This window comes from Chrysochloris asiatica, unplaced genomic scaffold, assembly GCF_000296735.1.
Source record: "Chrysochloris asiatica unplaced genomic scaffold, ChrAsi1.0 scaffold00124, whole genome shotgun sequence".
In the NCBI taxonomy this organism is placed as follows: domain Eukaryota; kingdom Metazoa; phylum Chordata; class Mammalia; order Afrosoricida; family Chrysochloridae; genus Chrysochloris; species Chrysochloris asiatica.
In genome coordinates, this window is record NW_006408642.1 from 3,249,107 (window position 1) to 3,274,729 (window position 25,623).

General features: G+C 44.2%; 1 protein-coding gene across 1 annotated transcript in view; it reads left to right on the plus strand.

The window, feature by feature from the left end:
- Window positions 1-17,289, plus strand: part of NKTR (natural killer cell triggering receptor) — a 50,898-nt gene extending 33,609 nt beyond the window's left edge. Inside the window, exons 8-16 of the mRNA XM_006868764.1 lie at window positions 1,086-1,311; window positions 2,026-2,181; window positions 6,540-6,627; window positions 7,312-7,457; window positions 8,858-11,713; window positions 13,848-13,943; window positions 14,821-14,877; window positions 15,381-15,486; window positions 17,185-17,289. Of these exons, the coding sequence (XP_006868826.1) occupies window positions 1,086-1,311; window positions 2,026-2,181; window positions 6,540-6,627; window positions 7,312-7,457; window positions 8,858-11,713; window positions 13,848-13,943; window positions 14,821-14,877; window positions 15,381-15,486; window positions 17,185-17,289 (3,836 nt within the window). The remainder of the gene's footprint in view (window positions 1-1,085; window positions 1,312-2,025; window positions 2,182-6,539; window positions 6,628-7,311; window positions 7,458-8,857; window positions 11,714-13,847; window positions 13,944-14,820; window positions 14,878-15,380; window positions 15,487-17,184) is intronic.
- Window positions 17,290-25,623: the final 8,334 nt, after the last annotated feature.

Genomic DNA, 25,623 nt, shown 5'->3' on the forward strand with positions numbered 1-25,623 from the left:
ATATGGACACATATATACAGGGTCAGTAGGGGTCAGAATCACTTCAACAGTACTAACAACAACAACATAGTGTATATAGGGACTCTATAAGTCGGAATCGACTGGATGGCACTTAACAATAACATACACATATATATATGCAGGTCACACCCCCGAGGAAACTCCCCTTACAATGAATTGACTAGTCACATCATGGGGGATGTTTACATAATTTCGAAACTACTGAGATTCATGGCTCAGCCAAGTTGACACACAACCTTAGCCATCACACTGTGTTATTACAATAGTCTCGTAACTTTTCACCTTGCTTCTGTTCTTGCTCTCCTACAATCTTTTCTTAGCAGCAGTAGCCTCCTAACTGGTCTCTTTACTTATACCCTAGAGTTCCTTTTTCAATCATCCAAAGCTGAAGTCAGCCCTTAACCTAGGCAGCTGTCTCTTAAGACCCTCAGCATCACCTTCTATCCGTGTTTACTTTTTCTCAGTCCTGGCAGGAGCTTTGGGCCTTTGTTCTGGCTATTCCCTCTGTCTGGAACACTCTCTAATGAGATACCTACATGACTCCTTCCCTTGCTTCATTTTGGTCTCTGTTCAGATTAATATAAACTCCACATTCCCCGACCCTCAATGATCTTTTCTCTTTACCTTATTTACTTTGGTTTTCTGTCTTAGCGCTTACTATTTGTCATATTACATGATTACTTTTTTATTTTCTAATTGACCCATCTAGGATACAGGCCTTATGAGGGCAAAGGTTTGTTACTGTCAAGACTTACCAGCAAATTGTTTTATCAGCTTGAAAGAAAGTTTATTTCAGTTTTATGTTTAGTTTTCTGTATGTAAAGACGTTCTGGTGTGGCACTGTAGAGTAAGCACTGAACTGGTAACCACAAGGTCAATGGCTCAAACCTACCAGTTGCTCTGTGGAAATCCTATACAAGGTCGCTTTAAGTCAGAATTGGCTCGATGGCACTTAACAACAACAACAAAAAGCATGTTTCATGATGCATAGTAAGTACATGTTTTACTGTGAATGGTCAGCACTGAAATTCATTACCAATATTTTTGTTCACTTTTCTTAAAAGTTCTTGAGAAAAAAAGGAAGAAACCAACTCACTCAGAAGACTTGGATTCCTCCTCCAGTTCTTCTTCCTCTTCAGAATCATCTTCAGAAAGTGAAATTGAACATGAGAGAAGCAGGAGGAGAAAACATAAGAGGAGGCCAAAAGTTAAACATTCTAAAAAGAGACGGAAGGAAGCAAGTGGTTCTGAAGAGTCAAGGAACAAGAATACAGTGAGCCCAAAAGGAGGGTGAGTGAAACACCAGGGTAGTCTGACTTAAAAAGCAAACCAAATCAAAACCTTAGCGTGAAATGGGAAAAGTCTGTATTTCTTCAAACTTAATTTTACTACCGTGTGGCGCTGTGGTTTAATGCGCCAGACCACAAAGCCGTTTGAACTGCAAGATCGGCGGTTCAAGCTCACCAGCTGCTCCTTGGAAACTCTATACAGGGTCGCTATGGGTTGGAATCGACTCAGTGGCACTTGACAACAACAACAATTGTACTACCTATTTTGTTAAATCGGCATAGCAGTTTTGGAACTTTAAATTGAAACTAGCAAATTTAGGGGTTGTCGTTAAGTGCCTTCCAGTCAGTTCCGACTCCTAGCGACCCTGTATAGGGTTTTCGAGGAGCTGCTGGTGGGCTTGAACTGCTGACCTTGTGGTTTAAATTGACCTTGCATTCCAAGCACAGATATTTATTGTCAAAGATTTGTATGTTTCTTGGTAAAAAGAATCCCTGAAACTTTTAAAAGAAAAATAATTAGTACAATTTGATCATTTGAAAATTTTCGCTGGGTTAATATATTCTCTGAGAAAATTGATTTACAAACCTTTTGAGTAAGACAATAAGCAATTAAATACTTTTGCTGTAATTTCAATATCTAATTTTATATGCTGTTTTTGTTGTAAAATGTAAACGTTACATATCTAAATTGGTGACTTGATTTGTTCTCTCTAAGTCACTCTGAGAGGAGTGATGCCAATGAGAAAAAATCAGTGGACTCAAATGCTAAAAGGGAAAAGCCTGTGGTCCGCCCAGAAGAGATTCCTCCAGTGCCTGAGAACCGATTCTTACTAAGAAGAGATATGCCTGTTGTCCCTGTGGAACCTGAACCGTAAGTAGGATGAGCAACCTTTGTGTTTCCATCTTTCTCTGATAGGCGATTCCTTCAGCTCATTGCAGACTCACATGCATTTATTTATACAACTCATGTGCAGAGCACTTTGAAAGATAGTCGGGGAGATACCAGAACCAATGACATGGATACTGTCTTTCAGGATTGACATTCCACTTGTATGGAGCAAAGGAGCAGCCAAGTGCTGACTGGAAGGTTGGCAGTGTAGACTCTACGAGCCGCTCTGCGGGAGAAATATATCTTTCCATAAACATTTGCGGCTTTCAAAATCCTGTGAGGCAGTCCTACTCCTCTTTGTAGGGTCACAATGAGTTGGGATCAACTCGAGGGCAACGAGTTTGGGGTTTTAGAGTAGGGAAAAGGGGAGTGGACAGATTGGTCAAGGGAGAAGTTTCCATTGGAGGTCTGGGAAGATTCCATTATTAATCTTATTACTCTGTTCTTTCATTAAAGGGGTGTGGTTATCAGAACAGAGCATTAGTTGAACTCTTTGGATGAAATCAAATGATAAAATGTGTTCAAACTTGAACAATGCAAAATGAATTGCATGGTGATTGAGGATATGATTTAGTATCAGAAATACGTTACTGTTTTTAACTTGCCCAATGATAAATTCTCTGTATTGGAAAAGCTAATATATGACTTTAGACTTGGCCTCAAAAAATTAAATTTAATGTATTTTGTGAACTAGACCAAAGCTTACAATTATTAAGGGAGCTGTTTGTTGTATGACTGGAAATACTATAATGTGGCTGGTGTAATTGATAAATTCTCTATGAAGAGTTATTTTGAAATGAAAGTTGAGAAGTTTGCAACCAGGTCTCGACATAAGGTTATCATCTAATTTATTAAGTGTTTTAAAAGCCTGATCCTGTTTCATTTTAAGAAGCTTTACAAAGTGTTATGTTTTCTTAGAAATAGCTGTTCTTATATTTACATTATTAAAAATTCTGGCTGTGAGTAAAGTTTAGTGGGATCCTTTATCCTTGATTAAATCTATTTGGCTTTTAGAAGGTAGGGTGTTTTTTTTTATTTGCAGTTCAGCATGTATTTATTATGTTGCCAGTTCATTGCTAGGTGTTCTGTGAGGGATAGAAAATAAAGGGACATCATCCCCAACTTGTGGCCCTGTGGGTTAATGTGCTGGACTGCAAGCTCGGTGGTTCAAACTCATCAGCCGCTCCTTGGAAACCCTATTGTTAAACGCTCCTACAAGGCACTTAACAGTAACAACAAGCCCCAGCTTTAAAGAGCTTGAGATCTTATTGGGAAAGAACTAGTCTTTCATTCTTGACTGAGCGGTCCTTCGATTGATTCCCATGGCTTCTGTCGTGAAGGGGTGTCAGACAGAGAGACATGGCACCTTGCAACAAGGACTCAGACTCCAAACAGGACATGATTTTCACTCATAAGGGCAACTTCATTCCTTTGGCAGAAACTCTAGCTCTTAGCTGTGGTGGTGATGGTGGTGATGCTATGCTGTTAAGTTGGTTCTGACTCGTAGTAACCTTGTATAGGGTTTCTGAGAGCAGCTGGTGGGTTTGAATTGCTGACCTTGCAGTTACCAGTCCAGTGCTGATCCTACAGTGGCATACCAGGGCTCAGAAAATGGTAGTATAAAAGAAAAAAGAAGTATTAGAAAGGGATAAAATGATCTTTGTTTGGAGAAGACATGATTGTATGTCTGGAAACCTAGCAGTCTTGAAACAAGATAGCTAAATATAGCTATGAGTTGCTGAGATGAAAAAGAAAACATCCCATTCACATTAGCAACAAATACTCTGAAATACTATAGAATAAAAGGAGGAAGGAAACTATACAGCATTAAGAAAAACTGTATAGATAACATAAAAAAGGTTTTAAAATTTTAGGATAAAAGATTTGATAAAGTCAAATACAAATGAAAGGACTAGAACAAAAATAACTGCAACACATATACAACAAGTTCTTATAGATCATTAAGAAGTCAATCCAATAGAAAAATGGGCAAAGAATATTAGGAGGCAACTTAATAGAAGAAGAAATACAAATGGCAAATAAAAAGGTGAAAAGTTGCTCAAGTTTAAGGTGGTGGTGGTGTGCTGTGGAGTCGGTTCTGAGCCTAGCAGCCCTGTATAGGGTTTCTGAGGCTGTAAATCTTCACCAGAGCAGGAAGCCTCATCTTTCTCCCACGGAGCAGCTGATGGATTCAAACTGCTGACCTTGTGGTTAGCACCCCAACTCCTAACCCACAGCTTTACTAGGGCTCCTTTCAAGCTGACTAGCAATCAAGAAAATGCAAATGAAAGCAATGAAGTGCCTTTTACCTCTTCACTGGCAGAAATTTTAGATGAGAAATAAAAGGTTCTCCCCTATATTGCTAGACAGAGTAAAAATTACTATATATTTCTGGGAACAGTAATATGAGAACATCAACATTTTAAATATACCTGTTGTTTTGCCCATTATTTCTACTTCTGAGAAGCAAACTTATTAGAGATGCTTATTGAATAGCTTGGAATGGAATAAATACTCAAAACTAGAACTCATCCATCAGAGAATGGATGAACAAATTATGGCAAGTCCATGTTCATAATTTTTAAATGGCCATATTTTTACACAGGTAACACACGTGTTATACATTTTTCTCAAACTTTACAACCTCTTCATGTATTAATATCCTATGCTTGCTATGGGTAATGGGGCATCCAAGATGGTCTGTAGAATTATATTATCAGACAGTGGATGACAGTGATGTATTGCTGAGCAAATGATAATTCGTTTCTGTAAAAAAATTAAAAAGCAACAAACTGCCTTTGCCACTACCCAAACTCATCAGGTCAGAGTGAGCATGTGTTCAGGACAAACCAGGGAGGTGGGCAGATACTCTGTCAGCTCTGCAGAGTAGACATTCAGTGTTGTGTGAAGGAGGAAGAGCAGCATTCCTCAGAAATCATGAGATAAAACCTATTGGGTGAGGACTTCCATGCTGAGTGGAAACACTGCAAACGCTTCAGTGCTAAATTGAGAGAGCTACACAAATGACACAGGGGTTTCTTTTCAGAATATTCAACTGTGTTCTACAACTTGTAATAGCTGCCTCGTTAAGCCCAGCCTCTGACCTTGTCTTAGTTATCTAGTGTGACTATAACAAAGAGCAAACAAATTTATATTCTCACTGTTTAGAAAGCTAGTAGTTCGAAGTGCTGGCTCTAAAGAAAGGCTTTCTCTTCCTCTCAGCTCTAGAGAAAGGGCTTTGCCTCCTTGTATCACCTGTTCTGGTGTTCCTTCGAGATTTTCATTTGTCTTGGCATCAGTCTTTGTCTAGGAGGTTCTCAGCATAGGGGCCTGGAGTCTAAAGACCACACTCTTCTTTCTTGTTGGTAATCAGGTCCCTCCTCTCTGCTGACTTCTCTTGTAAGCTAAAAGTTGATAGTAGCATCCTATGAAGTAACGGCCAGATTCCTGGAACCTTAGAAAAGCCTAGATAACAAATGTTGTTGTTGCTAAGTGCCGTGAAGTTGGTTCTGACTCATAGAAACCCTGAACAGGGTTTCCAAGGCTGTAAATCTTTACGGGAGCAGAAAGCCTCATCTTTCTCCATGGATCAGCTGGTAGTTTTGAACTGCTGACCTTGCAGTTTGCATTCCAATTTGTAACCACTACGCTACCAGAGCTCCTTAGTCAAATTTAATTTTTTTCTGTGATCTTGGACAAGGGCTTTAACCTCTAATCTTAAAATTTACTTATCTTTCAATGGAGATGGTGATAGTGTCTATCTCCTAGTATTGTGTGAGGATTACATGAGCTAATGTAATATTAGTGTATTAATACCTTTTGTATATTAATACCTAGTACATACCAAGTGCTCAGTAAAAGATAGTGATTATATTAATAATCACAGCTACAAACAAATTAGAGTATGAAAGAACCTATCAAGCATAGAGGGTTGTAGCTATTACAGAAGTTATACTCTTTAAAGTAAAGCATGTAAAGAGGGAGGAGTGGCAGTTTAGAGTAGCATGGGGAGACAGACTGTAAAAAAAATAGCCTGGTCATCAGAGTCAGAAATACCTCGGTATTCTCTTAGAACGTCACTGTTGGGCAAGAGGCCTCTAAAACAGACAAGATACTAGTATCGTGTATTCGTGTATTTCTACCCAGTGAAGTTGCTGTTTTGTTTTTCTCTTTTGCCTTTTGGCTTCTAATAGTTTGCTTAACAAAATTACCACACTACAAAAGTATTGGATAAATGATGTGTTTTGTATTATATAGAGATATAAATTTAGTATTTAAATATTGAAAAAACTACCTAAGTTTTGCTTATTTTTAAATTTCATCACAATCTTCTTTTCTAGGAAGATTCCTGATGTGACACCCATTGTAAGTGATCAGAAACCATCTGTATCAAAGTCTGGACGGAAGATTAAAGGAAGGGGCACAATTGTATGTGTGTTAAGACTTCTTTTATTTTTCAAATTGTTTACCTAAGCAGTAACGTTTTGTTTTCATACAGGCAAAAAGCCTCACTTTAAGTAGAATCTAAACTCAATTTCAAGGAGCTCTGGTAGCGTAGTGGTTATGAATCGGGCTGCGAACCTTAAGGTCAGCGGTTCGAAACTACCAGCCGCTCCGCGGGAGAAAGATGAGGCTTTCTACTCCCGTAAAGATTTACACCCTAGGAAACCCTGTACAGGGTCGCTATGGGTCGGACCCGACTCGATGGCACTTAACAACAACAACAACAAACTCAATTTCAGGAACTAGTTGTGTTTTCAAGTTATGAAAAGATACTATTATTGTTTAGGGCTGGTTTTGAGTGGGTGTAATTAGGTATGAACATGTGATGTGAACAGTCAGTGTGCTAAGGAATCTTAGTATGCCGAATCATCTAGGCTAATGAATTTGGACTTTGAAGAGGGAGGTTTCACCTGGAAGTACAGGTGAGTCTCCACCTTTTCTATTTGGTTTTGTCCCTAATGTGTGAAAGAACTTCATGCCATCCTTTGGGACTTGACTCATGACCTTTAATGGTGTCTGAGATATTAGGTCTTATACCTAACTGTCTTATGGCAGACTCTGTAATAGAGAGGCACCTTCTTAAATAGTTATTCTGTGTGTTTTTTTAAGCGCTACCACACCCCTCCACGATCAAGATCCTGTTCTGAATCGGATGATGATGACAGCAGTGAAACGCCCCCTCACTGGAAAGAGGAAATGCAGAGGTTACGAGCGTACAGACCTCCGAGTGGGGAGAAATGGAGTAAAGGAGATAAGTAAGAGCTTTGAGTAGGAGCGCAGTCCCATATCTACTGTATTTTAGGTGTTGAGGTGATAGAGACTGACTTTTAGGCCTTTCATAAGAGATTGACTGTCGCCAAAGGGTAACCATTTCAGAATAAATGGGTGAGCATATTGTTCATTAAGAATACTCAACCAGGTTTTGGAGAACTTTTGGAGAATGAAAACCGTAACGTTTTTCTCCCTCACAAAATATAAGCCTGCTGTGATACTCTTAAAAATTTCCTGTTCAGTTTTATAAGTAACTAGAATTTGTAAATGATACGGGAAATTCTTTCCTCGCCAGGTCTCTAGTCACTGATGAATTAATTGATAGATATGAGAAACTATACTCAAGTGTGTCCATTACTTTCTGACTCTGAGAACTGTTACCTGTTCAGAGCTGTATCCACCTCCTACTCCCATTGGTTACCTGTACTGGAATGTCTGTGTTAGGAATGAGCACTGCCTCAGAACCACTCACCAGATCACTGGGGCCCTGTATGATTCCTCCCAGTAGAATTCTGGTTTTCCTTGTTGGTGTTTTGTAAAATGGTTTGAAATTGGAAGAGGGAGGCAGAGGTGTGGATCCTGCTGCATGGAAACAAATTCAGGCTTCGACATAATGGTGAGAAATTGCAAAGCCGACATTTGTTTTCGTGTACCTTTTCTTCAGTTTCTGTAGAAAGGAGGTTAATGAAACCTGGAGGTAAAGCTTTGATTGCTTCTGTGAGGCTGAGATTAAAATAGTTGTCATGCTAGCCCCTTAAGAAAGAGACATTCCCTGAAGTTCTGGTAGCTGTCCTGATCTGCAACAATTGTTTGGGAACTTAGTTTGACTCTCCCTCAAAACTTGCTCCTGGATGCAGAGGCTTATGAGCACACTCCAGCCAGGAGCCCAGGGTGTGAGCAGTGGTCTTGTGATTAGCTGGGCTGCTTTCAAAAACATCTCTCTGTCAAATTGGTGCTCTTTACTGGATTTTGAGAAACCTTTTCTTCTAAATGCGTCTGTTAGTAGTTAATAGTGTGGATCTGGTGTGAAATGTGTAAGGTCATGGTAAAATCCTTCACTCGTTGACTCATGTTTCTTACATGTGCTTACTGTGTTGCTGTTGTTGATGGTGTGCAGTTAAGTCCATTCTGACTCATAGTGATCTTGTAGAGGGTTTCTGAGGCTATAAATCTTTATGGGAGCAGAAAGCATCCTCTTTCTCCCCTGGAGCAAGTTGGTAGATTCAAACTGCTGACCTTGCAGTTAGCAGCCCATTGCCTAACCACTGTGTTACTAAGGCAGCACTTTGTTATTACCAAGATTTTGTCGTTGCTTTTGCATTAACAACATATGACTTTAAGTGCTTACAAATAATTGCATGCATATTATGTCTTTTTTTTATAGGCTAAGTGACCCCTGTTCAAGCCGGTGGGATGAAAAAAGCTTGTCACAGAGATCCAGATCATGGTCCTATAATGGATATCATTCAGATCTTAGTACAGCAAGACACTCTGATAGCCACCACAAAAAACAAAGAAAAGAGAAAAAGGTGAAGCATAGAAAGAAAGCTAAGAAGCAGAAACATTGCAGACGACACAGACAGACTAAGAAGAGACGGGTTGTTGTACCATCTGATGTAGACTCCTCAAAATCTTCCACCCGACGAATGAAATCTTGTGACAGAGAAAGGAGATCGCGCTCATCTTCATCATCATCTCATCACTCTGCAAAGAAGGACTGGTCTAAATCAGATAGAGATGACCAGAGCTCTTCAACCCGTTCCAGCAGAGGTTCATACAGATCAAAATCTCGTTCACGGTCTTATTCTAGAGGAAGCTCAAGATCAAGGACTGCATCAAGATCTTCATCACATTCTCGTAGTAGATCAAAGTCCAAATCTAGTTCAAAGTCAGGGCACCAAAGGACAGCATCAAAATCACCAAGAACAGCTTCTCAGTTAAGTGAAAATAAACCAGTTAAAACAGAACCATTGCGAGTAACAGTGCCACAAAATGAAAATATAGTAATTCAACCAGTGGTGGCAGAAAATATTCCTGTGATACCCTTGAGTGACAGTCCCCCCCCTTCAAGATGGAAGCCTGGGCAAAAGCCTTGGAAGCCCTCTTATGAGCGAATTCAGGAGATGAAAGCTAAAACAACTCATTTGCTGCCCACCCAAAGTACTTACAACTTAGCAAATGTTAAAGAAACTGGTAGTTCATCATCATACCATAAAAGAGGAAAACATTTGGAAAGCGATCACAGTGCTTATTCAAAATACAGTGATAGAAGTTCAGAAAGTTCACCAAGGTCAAGGAGCAGATCTTCAAGGAGTCGATCTTATTCCAGATCTTACACAAGGTCACGTAGTCTAGCTAGCTCACACTCAAGATCTAGGACTCCATCATCTAGATCTCATTCACGAAGTAAATACAGTGATCAGTCACGGTATAGCAGGTCATCTTCCTACTCTTCTGTTAGCAGCGATGATAGAAGACCAGCCAAGAAGAAAGTTAGATCCAGCAGGAAAAAAACCAGTGCCTTAGATAAAAGGCACAGCAGCAGCTCTGACAAGAAGAAGACACTTCGCAAAAAATATGTCAAAGGCCGAGACAAGTCTTCCTATCAGAGAAAGTATAGCGAAAGCAGGTCATCTGTAGGTTATTCTTCAGACAGTGAACAGTCAAGTGTTCAGGAAAAAGAGAAGCAGCCCCAGATGGAAGGAACTAATAATAAACAAGAGAAAAAGAAAGATGAAGAGAAATCTAAACCTGAACGGAAATGCCCTCGTTCTAAAAAAAAAACTTTAAGAGAGAATCTTTCTGGTCACTTTAGAAATAGCAATAAACCTAAAAGAAAGAATTATTCAGGGAGCAAATGGGACTCTGAGTCAAATTCAGAACGAGATATAACTAAAAACAGTAAAATGGATTCTCGGCCATCTTCGGATAAGGAAGAAGGTGAGGCTACGTCCGATTCTGAATCAGAGTCTGGTGACATTCATATCAAAGCTAAAGCCACAACAAAGTCTTTAGCTAGCACTTCACTACCTGATGGCAGTGGTGTTTGGAAGTCTCGCAAACAGCGGTCATCAACTTCTGATTCTGGCGGTTCCTATTCCAATCCAGAAAGCAATAGAGCAAAGTCAGGGAAGCGCACGCACAGATCCAAGGAAAATCTTAAAAGGGAACACACCAAAAAAATGAAGGAGAAATTGAAAGGGAAAAAAAACAAGAAGCACAAGGCTCCGAAGCGAAAACAAGCATTTCACTGGCAGCCTCCACTAGAATTTGGTGAAGAGGAGGAAGAGGAAATCAGTGAAAAGCAAGTTACTCCGGAGTCCAAAGAGAAAAGGCAAGCTGCTGAAAATGGTGAAACTGTGAAAGAGAATATTCAGAAAAGTGAGAAGTCTTGTGAAGATAGCAAGGTTTCTGGTAAACATAATACAGTGAATATTTCCTCAGATCTGGAACCACATACTAAAGATGATAGTAAACTCAGCATTTCTCCCACAGTGTTAAATACTGAGGAAAATGTAGCCCGTTCTCCCCAAAACATCCATCACGTTGAAGAGAATGTCCCAAGTGGAATGGGGGACGTACTTCAAACAGATGATAACATGGAGATTTGCACTCCTGATAGGACTTCCCCAGCAAAGGGAGAGGAGACTTGTATAGGAAATGCTAGGCTTGATGCTCCAGATGTAAGTGGTGTCCTAAAGCAGCAAGTGCACACAGAGCTTCCTGAAGCAGAGATCAGAAAGCCGGAAAGCAGCGTGTCTGAAAGCAAAGTGCTAGGTGAAGTGGGAGCACAGGACAGCAGTGCTGTAGAAACTACTATGAAGATGGAGGTGGCTGAGAAGAGCCAGGTTGGCCTCGTGGATAACAAATGGAAGCCTTTGCAAGGTGTGGGGAACCTGGCAGCATCGACTGTCACCTCATCCAGTGCTGTGGAAGTTAAGGCATTGACTACTGTGCCGGAGACAAAACCACAGGGCTTGAGGATAGAAATTAAGAGCAAAAATAAAGTCCGGCCTGGATCTCTCTTTGATGAAGTAAGAAAGACAGCACGCTTAAACCAGAGGCCAAGAAACCGGGAGAGTTCAAGTGATGAGCAGACGCCTAGTCGGGATGGTGATAGCCAGTCCAGGAGTCTCAGTAGATCGAGAAGTAAATCTGAAACCAAATCAAGACACAGAACAAGGTCTGTCTCCTACAGTCACTCAAGAAGTCGATCACGAACTTCCACGTCTTCTTACCGGTAAGCAGTATTCTCTTTCCCTTCTGGCTCCCAAGGAGAGTTTATTGTTTATTATGGAAGACCACTGGCGGAAGAGAGGGACAAGATCACTATATCCATATACATGAAAGGGAATAAGAAGTCTTATTCTACATGACCCAGAAAATAGATTGAGGATATGGGAGTAGGATTGCAGGGTAAGAAATTTGAGCTCAGTAAAAACTGTTAACAGCTATCAATTAGAACTCTCTGGTAGTAGAAATGAACTGCCAGTAGGTGGCGAGGGCTGCCTGTTTAAAGCTGAGAGACCGCTCTCATGCTTGTCAGTGATGCACGTTACAAGTGAATCCTGAATTTCAGAATATAAAGGACTTAGAGCAAATTTCCCTAATTCTCCATTTTACTCATACCCAAAAGTGAGGCCAGAGAAGGGAGGTCATAAAACTGGTTGATTTTTTTTTTTTTTTAATGTTTTATTGTGAATTATATGATAGTTTACATGGGAGAACTTTAGTTTTACATTCATTCCGTCTTACATCATCTCACTGCCATGGTTCCAATCCCCTCCATGCATCATCAACCACCCAAAGGGTATATCCCAGAAACCCACCCCCTACACTTCCCCCTCCTCCCCCCAGTTTTCGGCCCACAGTCCCTTTCCCTCTCTGGGTCCAAAGTCCCCAGTCGCTTCATCACTCCACGTCATCATCTCTGCCTCCATCTCAGGCATCTCTGTTTCTCTGGGTAGGGTCCTGCTCTCGGCTCTTCTCCGTTGATGGTCCCAGAGGCCTCCGCTACTATCCTGGAGAATTAATCATTCCCTTCCTTGTTACAGAACTTCAACCTTTGCATTTCCAACCCTCATAGTCTGTCCTGATAAGCATTATTCACTACAGTATTACGAGTTACCCAACTGTATCTCCTTTCATCAGCTCCACCCAGACAGACTGAATACTACCTACTGGAGATTCTGCCTTCCGCCATGCTCCCTAGCACCAGGTTCCCTCTTGAAAGCTTGTAAGCCAGTCACTTCTTGCCTTTGTAGTCCCCCCCTCCCTATTTGAGTATCCAATGTCCAAGCTGCCCTTCTCTGTCCACTCTGTGTGTGTGAATGTTTCTTGCTGTGAGGATTTGTTCCCTCTTTTGAGTCGCTGCTCCATAGGTATAGGTCAAGTTCATCAGACTGTATCAGCTCACTCTTTTTTTTTTTTTCCCCCTCTTCTTTCCTCTCCTGGTTGAGCTCCGATCATCCAGTCATCCGGTCCAGGTCACATGGGTATCATCTGCAAGTGTGAGCTCTCCTGTGCATATGTCCTCTCTTCCCATCAGCCGGTAGCTCCACTCTCCTCTCTCGAGTCCTCCATGGCCACACCACTGACTCTGGGCCCAAGAGTCCCCAGGCCTCTTCACACTGCTTGCCAACCAGGTCCCCAACTGGGTCCACAGAAGTCCACTGAACATTGTAGGGCTTAGCTTGCTGCTTCATTGCTGCTTTTACCCCACTTCCCCCCATCGGTGATGTGTGTGGTCACCAATCAGAGCGTGCATTTCCGTTGAGTCTTAGTCTTGGAAGGGGGTCTGCGTTGAGAGGACCTGGCCACTTGCCTTGATGTTTTCTAGGGAAGCGATTTGTTTGTTCTTGTAGAAAACTGGTTGATTTTTATTCAGAGGATAAGAATGTAATAGGGAGTGATTCAGGTTGCTTCTAACTTTTGTCATCAGTGTAGACTGGATAGTGCAGAGAATGAGAATTAAAAACTAAAAAATTTGTGATGGGAATATAAATAAAGTTAATAGCTAGTCGTCTTTTTTTCCTGACAAATATTTTATGGTTTTACTTCACTCTCTTGATTACTTACATCCCTGATGAATTTGAACTTTAACTTTAGTAAGAATCTGTGACTATAGTTTTCCTTTCAGTCAGTGCTCCTGGGAATATACCTGTACCAGCCTTTCCTGGTTTGTCTGTATTTCATTCTGTTCTGTTTCAGTCCTGGATGTTTTGGATTACATCATTCCCTGTCGCTGTCAGACCCACTGTGGGGAGTTCATGAGAATTTACCTCTTATTGTGTTTTCCTCTCCTCCTCAACCAGTAAGTAATTTTAACAGTTTGGTGTGTTAATACATTCTTCTTTCTGGTTCACAAATTATAGATCAAGAAGCTACTCAAGAAGTCGGAGCAGAGGATGGTATAGCAGAGGTCGCACAAGGAGCCGGAGCAGTTCCTACCGCAGCTACAAAAGTCATCGGTGAGCCTATGGCCCCTGCTCTGCGGTGTTTGCTGCTGTAGGCTGCCCTGGCAGAATGAAGGAGCTGTAGCAGAGAGCCCTGCCATTGCTGTGCACCACACTGGCCTACTTTCTCATCGAGTTCTTACTAAGAGCTGTAGCATCCTTCTGGCTTTTTCCAAGAGAGGACTCTATTGGAGTGAGCAAGAGAAGCCATAGACGTGTTGTATTTAAAAGAAGCCCCTGGCCTCTCCCTCCACCTCCCCACTTACATCATCCTTGATCTAAGTTCACATATCCCAGGGAGAGTTTGTTGTTTGTTATTATGGAAGAACATTAGAGGAAGAGAGGGCCAAGATCACCGTATCCGAAGATCTGAAAGGGACTAAGAAGTCTTACTCTATGTGACCCAGAGAGTAGATTGAGGATATGGGAATAGGGACTTCAGGGGAAGAGATTTGAGCTCAATGTGAAGAAAACACTATTGCTACCAAAATAGCACTGATAAAATCTTAGAGAAGGGACCAAAAGGAAGACATATATTAGGGTGAGCTAGGGCTCGTTGTCCCGGCTTCTTTGGGCTCTGAGGTGTGGTCCACTGCTGCAGCCTCAGTTTGCTTACAAATGTCCTCCCCGCACCCCTACCACCATCCAGACCTCCCACCCAGGGCAGAGCCTCCTCAGAGGTTTTATGTGTACCTCATTGAAGAATTTCAGAAAACTTCATCTTTCTTATGAAGTCCAGTAAATAAAATCCAGTACATTTTTTATAGGAAAGCAAAATCTAGGTGGCAGATTTCAGTGTTTTCACTGTGATGGGCAAATAGATGTGTAGATTTTTTCTTGCCTGTCCCTCCATGGTCCACAAGATGATGGTCATTTGTGTGATTGCTCCTAGGACGTCCAGCAGGAGCAGGTCCAGGAGCAGCTCATACGACCCCCACAGTCGGTCCAGGTATGCACAGGAGTCGGGGAGTCAGCTCTTGGGGGTAATACTGAAAGGCTTATTATATAAACCACTAAAAGAGTTGTATTTTATTAAACAGATTATTCTTGTTTAATTACAGCAATCTATAATTACTTAAACAGATCTCTTAGTTTCATGAAATCATACCCTTTGACAATTTTAATCTGTTGGCTCCATTGTTAAAAGTGAAAATTGATATTAAGTTGTAATGGCAAGTAGTTTATTACTTAATAAGATCCACCAACCTCATTCAGACTACTTCAGTGTTCATGGTGATACTTTTCAATGCAGAAAAGAGGTGAACATTTTCATGTTTAGTATGGTGTTTGATTTGGGACAGTTGTTAAATGTTTCTAGTATGCAAATATGCCCTCACACTGCCATATAGTACCTGTGTCGTAAGCTAGAACACTCTTAAGATCCCCCAAAGAAATGGGAATATGCAAGTATTTGAATGGGAAAATTAGTGTATGTTTTTGCTGTTAAAGCAGGTCCTACACTTACGATAGCTACTATAGCAGGAGTCGGAGTCGAAGTCGAAGCCAGAGGAGTGACAGTTACCATCGAGGCAGAAGTTACAAAAGGAGGTCCAGGTGGGTCTCTTAAGAGTGCAGCACAGAACTGTGGGTATTGTTGGGGGAGATGATGGGCTGCTAGTGGAAGGGAAAGTACATAGTCTTCTGAGACCAAAATACTTCTTTCTCAAATTTTAACAACCCATAGGCAGCCACTAAGAGTGCCCTTTGTACTAACAGTTGCCACGTAATGTTTGTTGTTTATTGTTAATGTTTGAATCTAAAATGTATCTTTTAATGTTCACCTGTCCTTAGACAGGCATCCTGGTGTGATGATGTAGAATAAATGTTGAACTGCTAACTGCAAGGTCAGCGGTTCAAACTCATTAGCCACTCCTCAGAAACCCTAAAGAGAATCGCTATAAGTTGGAATCGACTCAGTGGCACTTAAAACAACAACATCCTTAAACAAGGGAGTCCTGTTGTGGCATTGTAGGATAAGCACAGGACTGCTAAACTCGTTTGCTGTTCAAACCCCCCAACCACTCAGAAACTCTATACAGTGTTGCTATGAGTTGGAACCAGCTTGATGGCACTTAACAACAACAATCCTTAGACAAACATTTCTTTTAGAAGGAATAAAGAGAGAAGGCCGCTAAGCCTTGGACCACCTCCTTAAATAGAACTGGTTGCTGCTAGAAATGGCAAAGCTAATTTTGTCCATTTTTCTAATTAAAAAAAAAAATTCACAAAATGTCATAATCATTAGCCTCAGAAGCAGGATTGAGATTTATCTTTTCAACTGTTTTGTGTATGTGTGTGTGTGTGTGTGTGTGTGTGTGTGTGTGTATTTGGCTAGTACTGCAAAAGTATTGTGACGTTTTAATGTCATTTTTCCTAGTGGCATCAGGTCTTGTCCCCTTCCCCTTTCATTATAGTGATAGTGATTCTTGTGAAATGCTCACAACCAATCTCCTTAGCGTTACATGCAGGACCCCTCCAATTACCAACTGCAACTTGGGCTCATTCTAGCTTCTCTCCTTTGATGTGCTGGTATCTTCATCCTGGATAACTTCATCTCTCCTACTGCCCTTTGAAATGGCCAGTCCCCACTTTGCAAGTCTCCACAGCAACCCATTGTCCTTGGGAAGCCTTCCCTGACTGCCAACCCTGGGGTCCAGCCCCTCCTGTGTGCTGAGGCAGCCTTTCCTCCTCCGGGGGCTCTCATTGGCCCTGACTTGGTTGTCTTGCCCACGGTTCTTGACTAGCCCTGAGCTCCAGGGAATTATTTTTTGTCCACAGCCATTAGCAAAGTGGTCAGCACTCAGTGTAGATTTTTCAGAATAACTGAACGGTAACCAAAGCCAGGTTCTCTTGACTGTCAGTGCCCTTCCGGCCCTGTTCATTCCTGGCCACACGCCCACACTTCACTGGGCCCCCCTTTTCTTTATCTGTAATGAAGCTCTGTCCATGCACCTTCCAGGAGCCCTCCTTCCTCAGACAGTCTAATCAAGTACTGATATTTATTTTAGGGAGCAGGCAAACTTACTCTATCTCATACGCATTAATGGATTTCAAACTACTTCCCAAGATGTGATGTTGATTTGATGTTAACCTTGATGCGCCTCCTGTTGGTCATTGGAAACAGCTTTGACACGCCCACAGTGTCACCACAGTCATTTCCCCAGTGCCCACCACTTTGTTATCATCAGTAATGTTTTCAAGTCACTCGGATTCGAAAAGAAGCTTAAGAGGTGTTCAGAGGATTGACATTTAAAAGGATTTTGTGTCTTTGTTTTGTTGTAGATCTTATGGCTCTGACAGTGAAAGTGACCGAAGTTACTCTCATCACCGGAGCCCCAGTGAAAGCAGCAGATATAGTTGAAAATGCCCTTTTTTTAATATACTGATAATATCTTATTTGTAAATACCTGATGACTTAAAAGTTTAAAGAATTTAATGACAGTCTGTTGTTCTACTTCAACATTAGAAATGAATTTCAAGGATAGGCATTTGTTGTAAATCACTCATTTATGTGTGTGCAGAAGTATTTAAAATATACGATATGTCTCCTAGAAATATTTTTGTGACACATTTTACGGTAGCTAGTTATGGAAACAAATTTCATTTTCTTGAATCAAGAAATCATGAAATTGATCTAAGTGTAATTTGCCATATGATTTTAGATGACTGTTTCTCTCCAGCTCTCAGTATTTCTTAGAATACAGATTCTTTCCCCCCATTTTTCAGGTTTTAGCATTTATGCTGCCAAGCAAAGAACTGTGAAGGAGAACTGTTAATGGTGGCCAACTATTTATATACCGATTAGAGTTTTGTGCATCTGTGCTCTGGAAGCAAACCACCCAAAACTGATAATGGTGGTAGCCAGGAGGAGTACCAGGCAGTGACTCTGGGGTTCTTAACTCATTCATGGCTTCGTGGCTGTTTAGAGAGGCAAGAAAGGTGCCATCATATAGCTCCCCCACCCCACCCCATCTGCATTACTTCAGGCTAGCGGGCAAGGTTAAGAATAAATCAGCCTTAACTGTAAATACCTGCACTGTCTCTAAAGACTTAATGCTTTATGTGTGCTCTTAAATAAGTACTATCAAAAGTTTAGGTTCTTAAAAAAAAAATAATAATCCTATTCCAGTTCCTGCTTTGGTGCTTGGTACCTTCTGGTGCCTCTGTAAGCATTGTTCTTAGAGATTAACTATTAGAATCCCATAAGAGAGAAAAATGAAATGTATTTTTTTAATTCACCAGTACTGAATATGGCTCCTTCTGCATTGCCTTCACTTTGACTGTTTGGGGAGCTTCTCCCAAGCACAGATGTGGGTCCCTGGAGCAGGCAGGATTGGCATAGTGGGTTGTGTGGCCACCCAGGTCTGTTGTACATAGTTGATGTGTGTCTGTGAGAGAGATTGAGGAACAGATGTCAAAAGTGATATCACCATCCTGGGGACATTTTGTAGACTTTGAAGCGTTTTGGGTAAGGGACATACCACCACAACAGCTGAACTGTTCTGAGCACTGGCATGTCCCTCCTGCTTCTGCTGTGACCCACACTGGCTCAGTGAAGCCTGATGTGACAGGAGGAAAGCAGGCAGGGATGAGGCTGTGGGGTGCTACGTAAATGACAGAGTTGCAAGGCTTTGGGTGGTTCCTTCAGAAATAATTGAGCTGAAAAGACTGGTATAATTTTTTCTTTAATCTTTGGTTTGATCTTTCCCCCAAGTGTACTTAATCACCTTAGTGCCAGTTTGATCCAGTTATGCGGAAGAAATTCCTATTGGATGTTTGATGTAGAACTCTGTGCCATCCTACCTCAGACCCTGCCTAATGTATTTGGGAAGTGGGAAAGAGCCCTGTGTTGGAAGCTTTGTTGTGGCCCTATAGGATAAGGCACGGGTCAGAAACGCTACGTAGAGAGTCACTATGAGTTGGGACGGCACTTAACAGTAATAGCAGCTACAGAGGAGTGACTTTGGATGCATTATATTAAACCTTCATTGGGAGAAAGTTACATTAACAGGGCTAAGTGGTCAATTGTTTGCCAAGTAGGTAGGGTAAACGATGTTAGAAAGCAGAATTTAAGTAAACAATACTTGAAACCAAGTAGAAAATAATGTGTGACTCATAATAAGGTTTTTCAAAGGTAGCCTGCAAAGGAGACTATTGCAGTAACTCACTGAGGGGTAAAACACATTCAGAACCCAAACAGAAACTGCCCAGTCTATCTGGGCTAAGAAAAGTTACAGCTGGATTTTCTGCTCAGGGTCTCACCAGGCTGAAGCCAAGAGTCTTCAGGACAACATTCCTTTCTGGAGGTTCTAGGGAAGAATCTGGTTTTCAAGCTTATTCAGGTTGTTGGCAGAATTCAGTTTCTTGAGGTTGTAGGACTGAGGTCCCCTTTCCTTTCTGGTTGTGAAATGGGGGCCTCTATCTCAGGTTCTTAAGGCTACCCACATTCCCTTATTGCACGGTCCCCTCCACCATCAAACCATCAGTGGCCTGACCAGTCCTCTTTCTCACACTTTGAGTTTCTCTGCTTTTGTTTAAAGGGTTCATGTGATCAGATCAAGCTCACCCAGAAAATCCTTGTGTTAGGGTCAGCTGTGTGCCACGTAAGGTCACGTAATCACAGGAGTGCTATCACATTGTAGTCACAGGTTCCAGGGGTTCAGGTGTAGAACTGAATTTAGAGTCCTGCCTACCTTTGCCCATCGCAGCTGTACCCCGTGGGTATCACTTTAACCTGAAAAGGTGGGCCCTCAATGCTTCCTCTGTTTCACGATGGAAAAGGGCAGCCCTCAGCTGCAGCATTCCTCTTGTGTGGTTACTGAAGTAAAATGCAGAAAGAGCTTTTCTTCCTAAAGTGGATTGTTCTGTATTTTAAAGTTATTTTTAAATAAAATCAAATTATGTTGTGTATTGTGCTTCTTAATAGAAAATGCATTATTGGTCTGTTTTGTAATGTCCTGTTTACAGCAAATGAAAAATGATAGCTGATAGCAATGGGAACTGTAGAAAATACTTTTGTACATATTGCCAATGTCTAATTTGTATACACTCCAATGGAATCTCCCTTCAACTTGGAAGGGCGGGCAGGGGATTGGGGCGGGGGGCCTTGCAGAAATTAAAACATATACTTGATCTAAAGATCTGAGTCTGTGCATGTCTCATCTTTGTTGATTCACCCAGACTCCACCTAGTCTTTCCAAATGGAAAACACCGAGTCTGCTGACTCAGCTAATGAGGCTTCATCTCTCTCTGCAGTTCATTCTCTCCTGAAGTGTTGTCGTGGTGGGGTGAAGCCAGAGACCACTGCAGACGGAGGTGGCCACCTACACAGATAACCACCGATAGGACCTGGTCTTCTTCCCCTGGAAACCCCTGGTTTTCTCCAGGCTTTGTTGTCATCACCCAACAGAGGTGACCTACATCCATAACGTGTCCTATCCCATGTATGAGTCTGCCTGGGGGTAGTGCATTTATCAGCTTCCCCTCCCTAACAACAGTGCCCAGACAGGCCTACATCACGCACTCCTGGAGGTGAGAACATCCATGGGAATATTGTTAGCATCCAATTGGAAATCTGCAGGGCTAGTATAATGAACTATTGGCATCTCACAGCTCACAGGAATTTGTGTTTTCTTAGTGGGTACAACATAACTTCCCACAGTAAGACTTGCAGATACCATTGTTCTTAATTGTTTTAACAGTGGACCCCCAGGTTGGATGGTAACTGAAAATGGTCAAATCTGGATGAATTGCTTTAAAATGTAAAGAAAATGTTAAGCCTGTTTGCTGTGGGGGAGAAGTCCCTAATGAGGTCCCTTCTGTGGTCTTCTGGTTTTAGTGAGCTCTAGGATCTTCATTTACATTCTGATAGTGATCATCTTGGTCAGCTGGGCAGTGCTGGGGGTTGAGGGAGGTGGCTATGTCAAGGGCTTTAATCTGTTGTTCAGAATTAATCAGACATTAAATAGGTAATAAAGAGCTCTGGCAGCGCAGTGGTTACTAGTCAGGCTGCTAACCTCAAGGTCAGTTACCAGCTGTTCTGTGGGAGAAAGATGAGGCTTTTAGTTCCCGTAAAGATGTACAGCCTCAGAAACCCTATATGGAGTGAGTCTCCCTAAGTCAGAACCCAACTCCACGGCACATACCACCACCACCAAGATAACAGAATCTGAGAAAAATGCCCAGCTCGTAAGAGATCATGTACACTGACGGCGCCTCACCCTTTGTTGGAAGGGCAGGTAGATTACTTGGCACTGAAGCAAGAAGCACACCAGCGAGTGTAGCCTTAAAAAGGAGCGCAGTATAGCAGTGTGGCCAGCTGAGGGACCAGAAAGCCACACCTCAGGAGCCTGAAACCAGCTCAGCTCAGTTCCCAAGGACTCCAGTGGGAGAATGAATTGACTCTGCTGCCAGATGTCCCCTGAGGGACTTCCTTGGCAGGGAGAAGCTCTTTGAAGCTCTAAGTGGAGAAGCGCTGGGGATTCTAAAGAAGGCAGCTGCTCACCTCAGGACAGACCCTGGGAAGCTCCAGCCAATATGCTTGGAGAGTCCAGTGTGGCCACACATGAAGGGCCAGGGGCGTCTGGTCTGTAGAGCTCCGTGGAAGGTGGAGGCAGTGCTCCTCCTCCTCGTGACTCAGCAGGACCCTGGTGGGGCTGCACTAAACTGGGCAAGCACTCCTGCCTCTTTGGAGATTCCAGCTTGAGCCCCTTAGCTGCAGCTTTACAGAATGATCTGAGATTCTCAGTACCCAGACTTGGCCTGAGCGGAATGCCTCTCCAGCCAGCCTTCAGCCAGGCTGACACTATAGGTAAAAAGCAACACTGACCTGGGGTCCCAGGACAAACACCTGCATTCTGTGACCTGGGCCTCTGACTGCTCATCTGTATTAGGAGCTAAAGGTCCTTAAATCACCCACCTCTCACCTCATAATATCTGAGACTGGTGCATGCAAACATAGCAACCAATGGTGCTCATCCCCTTCCCTACCCTTGGAGGTGAGTCTCCCAGAGGCCCAGGACTAGCCCCAGGGTCACCCAGCGAGCGTTCCTGTAACAAATCTCTGCCACCAGGCCAGATTCACAGAGAAGACCCAAGGAGGCTCCCTGTTGGGCCTCGATGCCTGTGACTTACTTTAACTTTTTTTTTTTTTAAAGAAATAGATGCATTTTCCTCAAGCAACTGCTCTATAACATGGTAGCATTGGACCATAGCCAGAGTGCCTGGATTCAAGTTCTGCTGTGATATTTCCTGCTTGGGTAACTTTACATAAATTGCTTGACCTCTGTAATTCAGCTCCTTGTTGGGAAAACGGATACACCAACCACTCTTCCCTCCTAGGATTGGGGTGAGGACTAAGTGCTTAGAATCAGGCAGATGTGTAAGTGCCTCCTAGGCCTTCCCTCAGTAGGGTGGTCGTGGTGGGGGTTATGTGCCATGGAGTCGGTTCTGACTCGTAGTGCCCCTGCATAGGGTTTCCGAGGCTGTAAATCTTTATGGCTCCCACGGAACAGCTGGTAGTTTCAAACTGCAGACCTTGAGGTTTGCAGCCCGATTCGTAACCACTACGCTACCAGAGTGGTAGGGGGCAGGAATTCCACGGGGTTGCTCGGGAGGGCCAGACACAATCCCTAGTGAGAGGCCCATGGGTCCTCGAACCGACAGATGGGAGAGAGGTCTGGAAGCTGCTAAAGAGTCCTCGAATGCCAAGGCCATGATGCTTATGCTGCAGAAGGGACCAGGACAGCCCTCTGGTTTGCATTAGGGCTCCACCCCCAGACAGCTGTATCCTATTAGTGCTGAGCTGGGCTCAGCTGAGGCAGAAGGAAGGCGTACCTCTTCTCACCCATCCTATGCTGAACCCCACCCCCAGTAGAGCCATGCCTCCCCCACTCTGGAAGGCCCTGTGTTAGCACCCCATTGTGTAGTGTGAACTCTGCCAAGCCCTCCTCATGTGTGAGTCAGGGTCACTCCCTCTTTTCAAGCATCGCTCCCTCTGTCCTCCCCGCAGCCCCCAATCTCTGCTCTTCACAGCTGTACACAGTCCTCCTCCAAACTCCCAGGGGCTTAAGATGTTCTTCCCAGCCAAGCCTGGGGACTCCCCAACAGGGTCTGCGCTTCCTCTGTGTCATGGGAGAGAAACCTGGGGCTAGGTACTTGGGGAGATTGCAAGAAAACCCAGGAGCTGGCCTCTAGAGGCAGTACCACGGTTGTGCTGACCTTCCCAGCGTCCAGCTGCTATACCTGAAGGATTGCTTGTGTTCTGCCAAGTGAGCTGATTTGCACAAACTTCTGTCAAGGCAAAGCTCACCAGAGCACTGGGGTCTCCAGAAAGCCTACGAATGTCCCTCTCCAGGGTCTGTTTCTGTGTTGGCCCAGGCTGGCATGAAGCTTGAAGACTAGCACCTCGCCTGGGGGAATGGGTGGGGAAAGGGTGCTCTTCTCATCTCCCTCCCAAGACCAAGAGAGCAATTAGGAGTATCTCTGTCCAACCACTCCCACCAGAAAACCTCCTGTCTCCTGCACGTGTCAAACTTTCCTGCTTGCTGGCCTATGCAGGTGCTGTATCCTCCATCCGGAGGGCCTCTCCTTTTCCTCTCTGCTGGAGTTAATGCTGAATCACAGGTCTCAGCTGTAAGCAGTCCCATCTGACCCACCAATTCCTTCCTGCCAGGTCTAATGGCCCAGGTGCCAACAGAGCCCAGGGTTCCCCCAGCTCATGGGACACAGGGGAGAGAAGCAAGAGGGGAGCAGCTGGGGTCTTCAGAGAGGCTGAGACACTCCCCTCCTTCTCACCCGGCCTCCAGGCCTTCCTCTGACTTGGCTGTTGGAGCTAAGGCTGATCCAAAAGGGCCAGCAGCTCCACTTTGGTCACGCTGATCACATGCTCTGCCAATTGGTTGGGTGTGTCCTGTGAAGCCCTCTCCCTGCCAGGCTCCTCCCAGCACTTTGAGGGGGCAGCTCGCTCCCAGACTGCTGACACTGGTGCCGGGCTGGGCCCTGGGATCTATCTGTTCCTCCCAGAAGCTCAGTGCCTTTATCTGACCAGTGGGTACGCAGTGCTTCCCTCGCCATCTCCCATGCCTAGTACATTCCTAGAAGGGCAGCCCTGAGGTGACTGGCTGGCCAGAAGCACATTGGCCTGCTGTGGCCTGACTTCAGCCTGGGGATTCAGTCTGGGGGACTCTAAAGTGCAGAATGCATGCCGTCGCTAGCTGCCAGGGACTGCCTCACTCCTCACTTGGGGGTTTGGCAATGTCCCTATCTGTGCCTCTTCTCTGTTTCCATGTCTTCGTCCACTAGGGTCTTTGCCTGTGTTTGTTCCTCTTCCTCCTGGCTCTCTTTGTTCACCCCCATCTGTGCCTGAGATGTGTTCTCCCTAGTTTTGGGATGACCTTGTCTTGTGGACCTCCCAACCTTCGCCTGCCAAGGAATCTCAGGGAAGCCCTTGAAATGTGTCCAATTAAACCAGCAGGTTCTACCATGATGTCTAGCTAGGAATCTGACTGCTGCTCCATTTTCTCCCCAGGCATGCAGAACCAAGTTACCCTGAGCAGGCACAAATTCTTGTTCACTCATGAGTTGACAGTGGTACAGCTTGGCCATGGCTGTATAAGCACGTGTGAAGGTTCTATATGGTAACAGCCAAAATGGGGCAGCACCCGGTGTGGGGTGGGATGGATCATGGGAGGCCTGGAGGCAGAAAGACATCTGAATGATGACATGGGCTACAAGAGAGGCTCACTGAGGCCCTCCTCTTCACTGTAGTGGCACAGCCAACACCTGGACCCTAGCAGATCCCCACCCTACTGCTGGCTCAGCCTGGCAATGTTTCTGTGCAGCCTCCTGGCCAGAGTAGCCAGTCCCCTGCCCCCACGGGCAGCATCCATGCCAGAGCAAGCATTCCGCAGGCCTGGTGGCATCTCCCCAGCACAGGCTTAGCTGGGGTGTCACGCAGCAGTGGTCAAGTCACAAGGATAGGTGGGCACAACAGGGCCAAGGACTCTGGTCCCCACTCCTTTGGGCTACCTGTTCACCATAAGGATCTGATCAGGCAGCTGTAGTCTGGAGACCTGTATCTCCTGCTCCAAAACCCTGAGCAGAGTTAGGTATGGGTCAGCTGCAGCCAAGTCCTGGAGGCACCAAACAAAATGAGCCCAGAATCCCAGGTTGGGGAGCTATTTGAGGGGCCACAGGTCACAGCCGCTACTTGAGGTCACAGGGAGCTACTTGAGGGGCCCCCAGGTCACAGCAGCCCAGGTTAGGAGGTGGGTACGATGGTGGTGAACGCCGATACAGTACAGGGTTCATTCAGTACGTTAGCATGGGTCAGGGGAGCAAGCCTTTTTTCAGAAGGTGAGATGGCAAGGTAAACCCAGCTTCCTGAGTTCATGGCCGCCTCCTAATCCGACTTGCCTCCGTGGCGCAGTTGGAGCGCTCCAACGTTAGACTCCTAGACGAGTTTCCAGGAGGGAAAAAGGGTTCCACACGGAAGGGTGGGGTCCCTCTTTTCGGACCGGAGCAGTGGGGAGTTGACCGGACGACTCAGGAACGCGTAGCAAGGCGGGCTGCCCAGGGGCGGCGCACACCACGCGTGTCCATGCCTCACGCCGGCACGCAGGGCGGCCTGGCCCTTTAAGCGTCCAGACGGCGGCCCCAGCTGACGCGCGGGCTCCAATCGGCGCCCCGCGCCCCC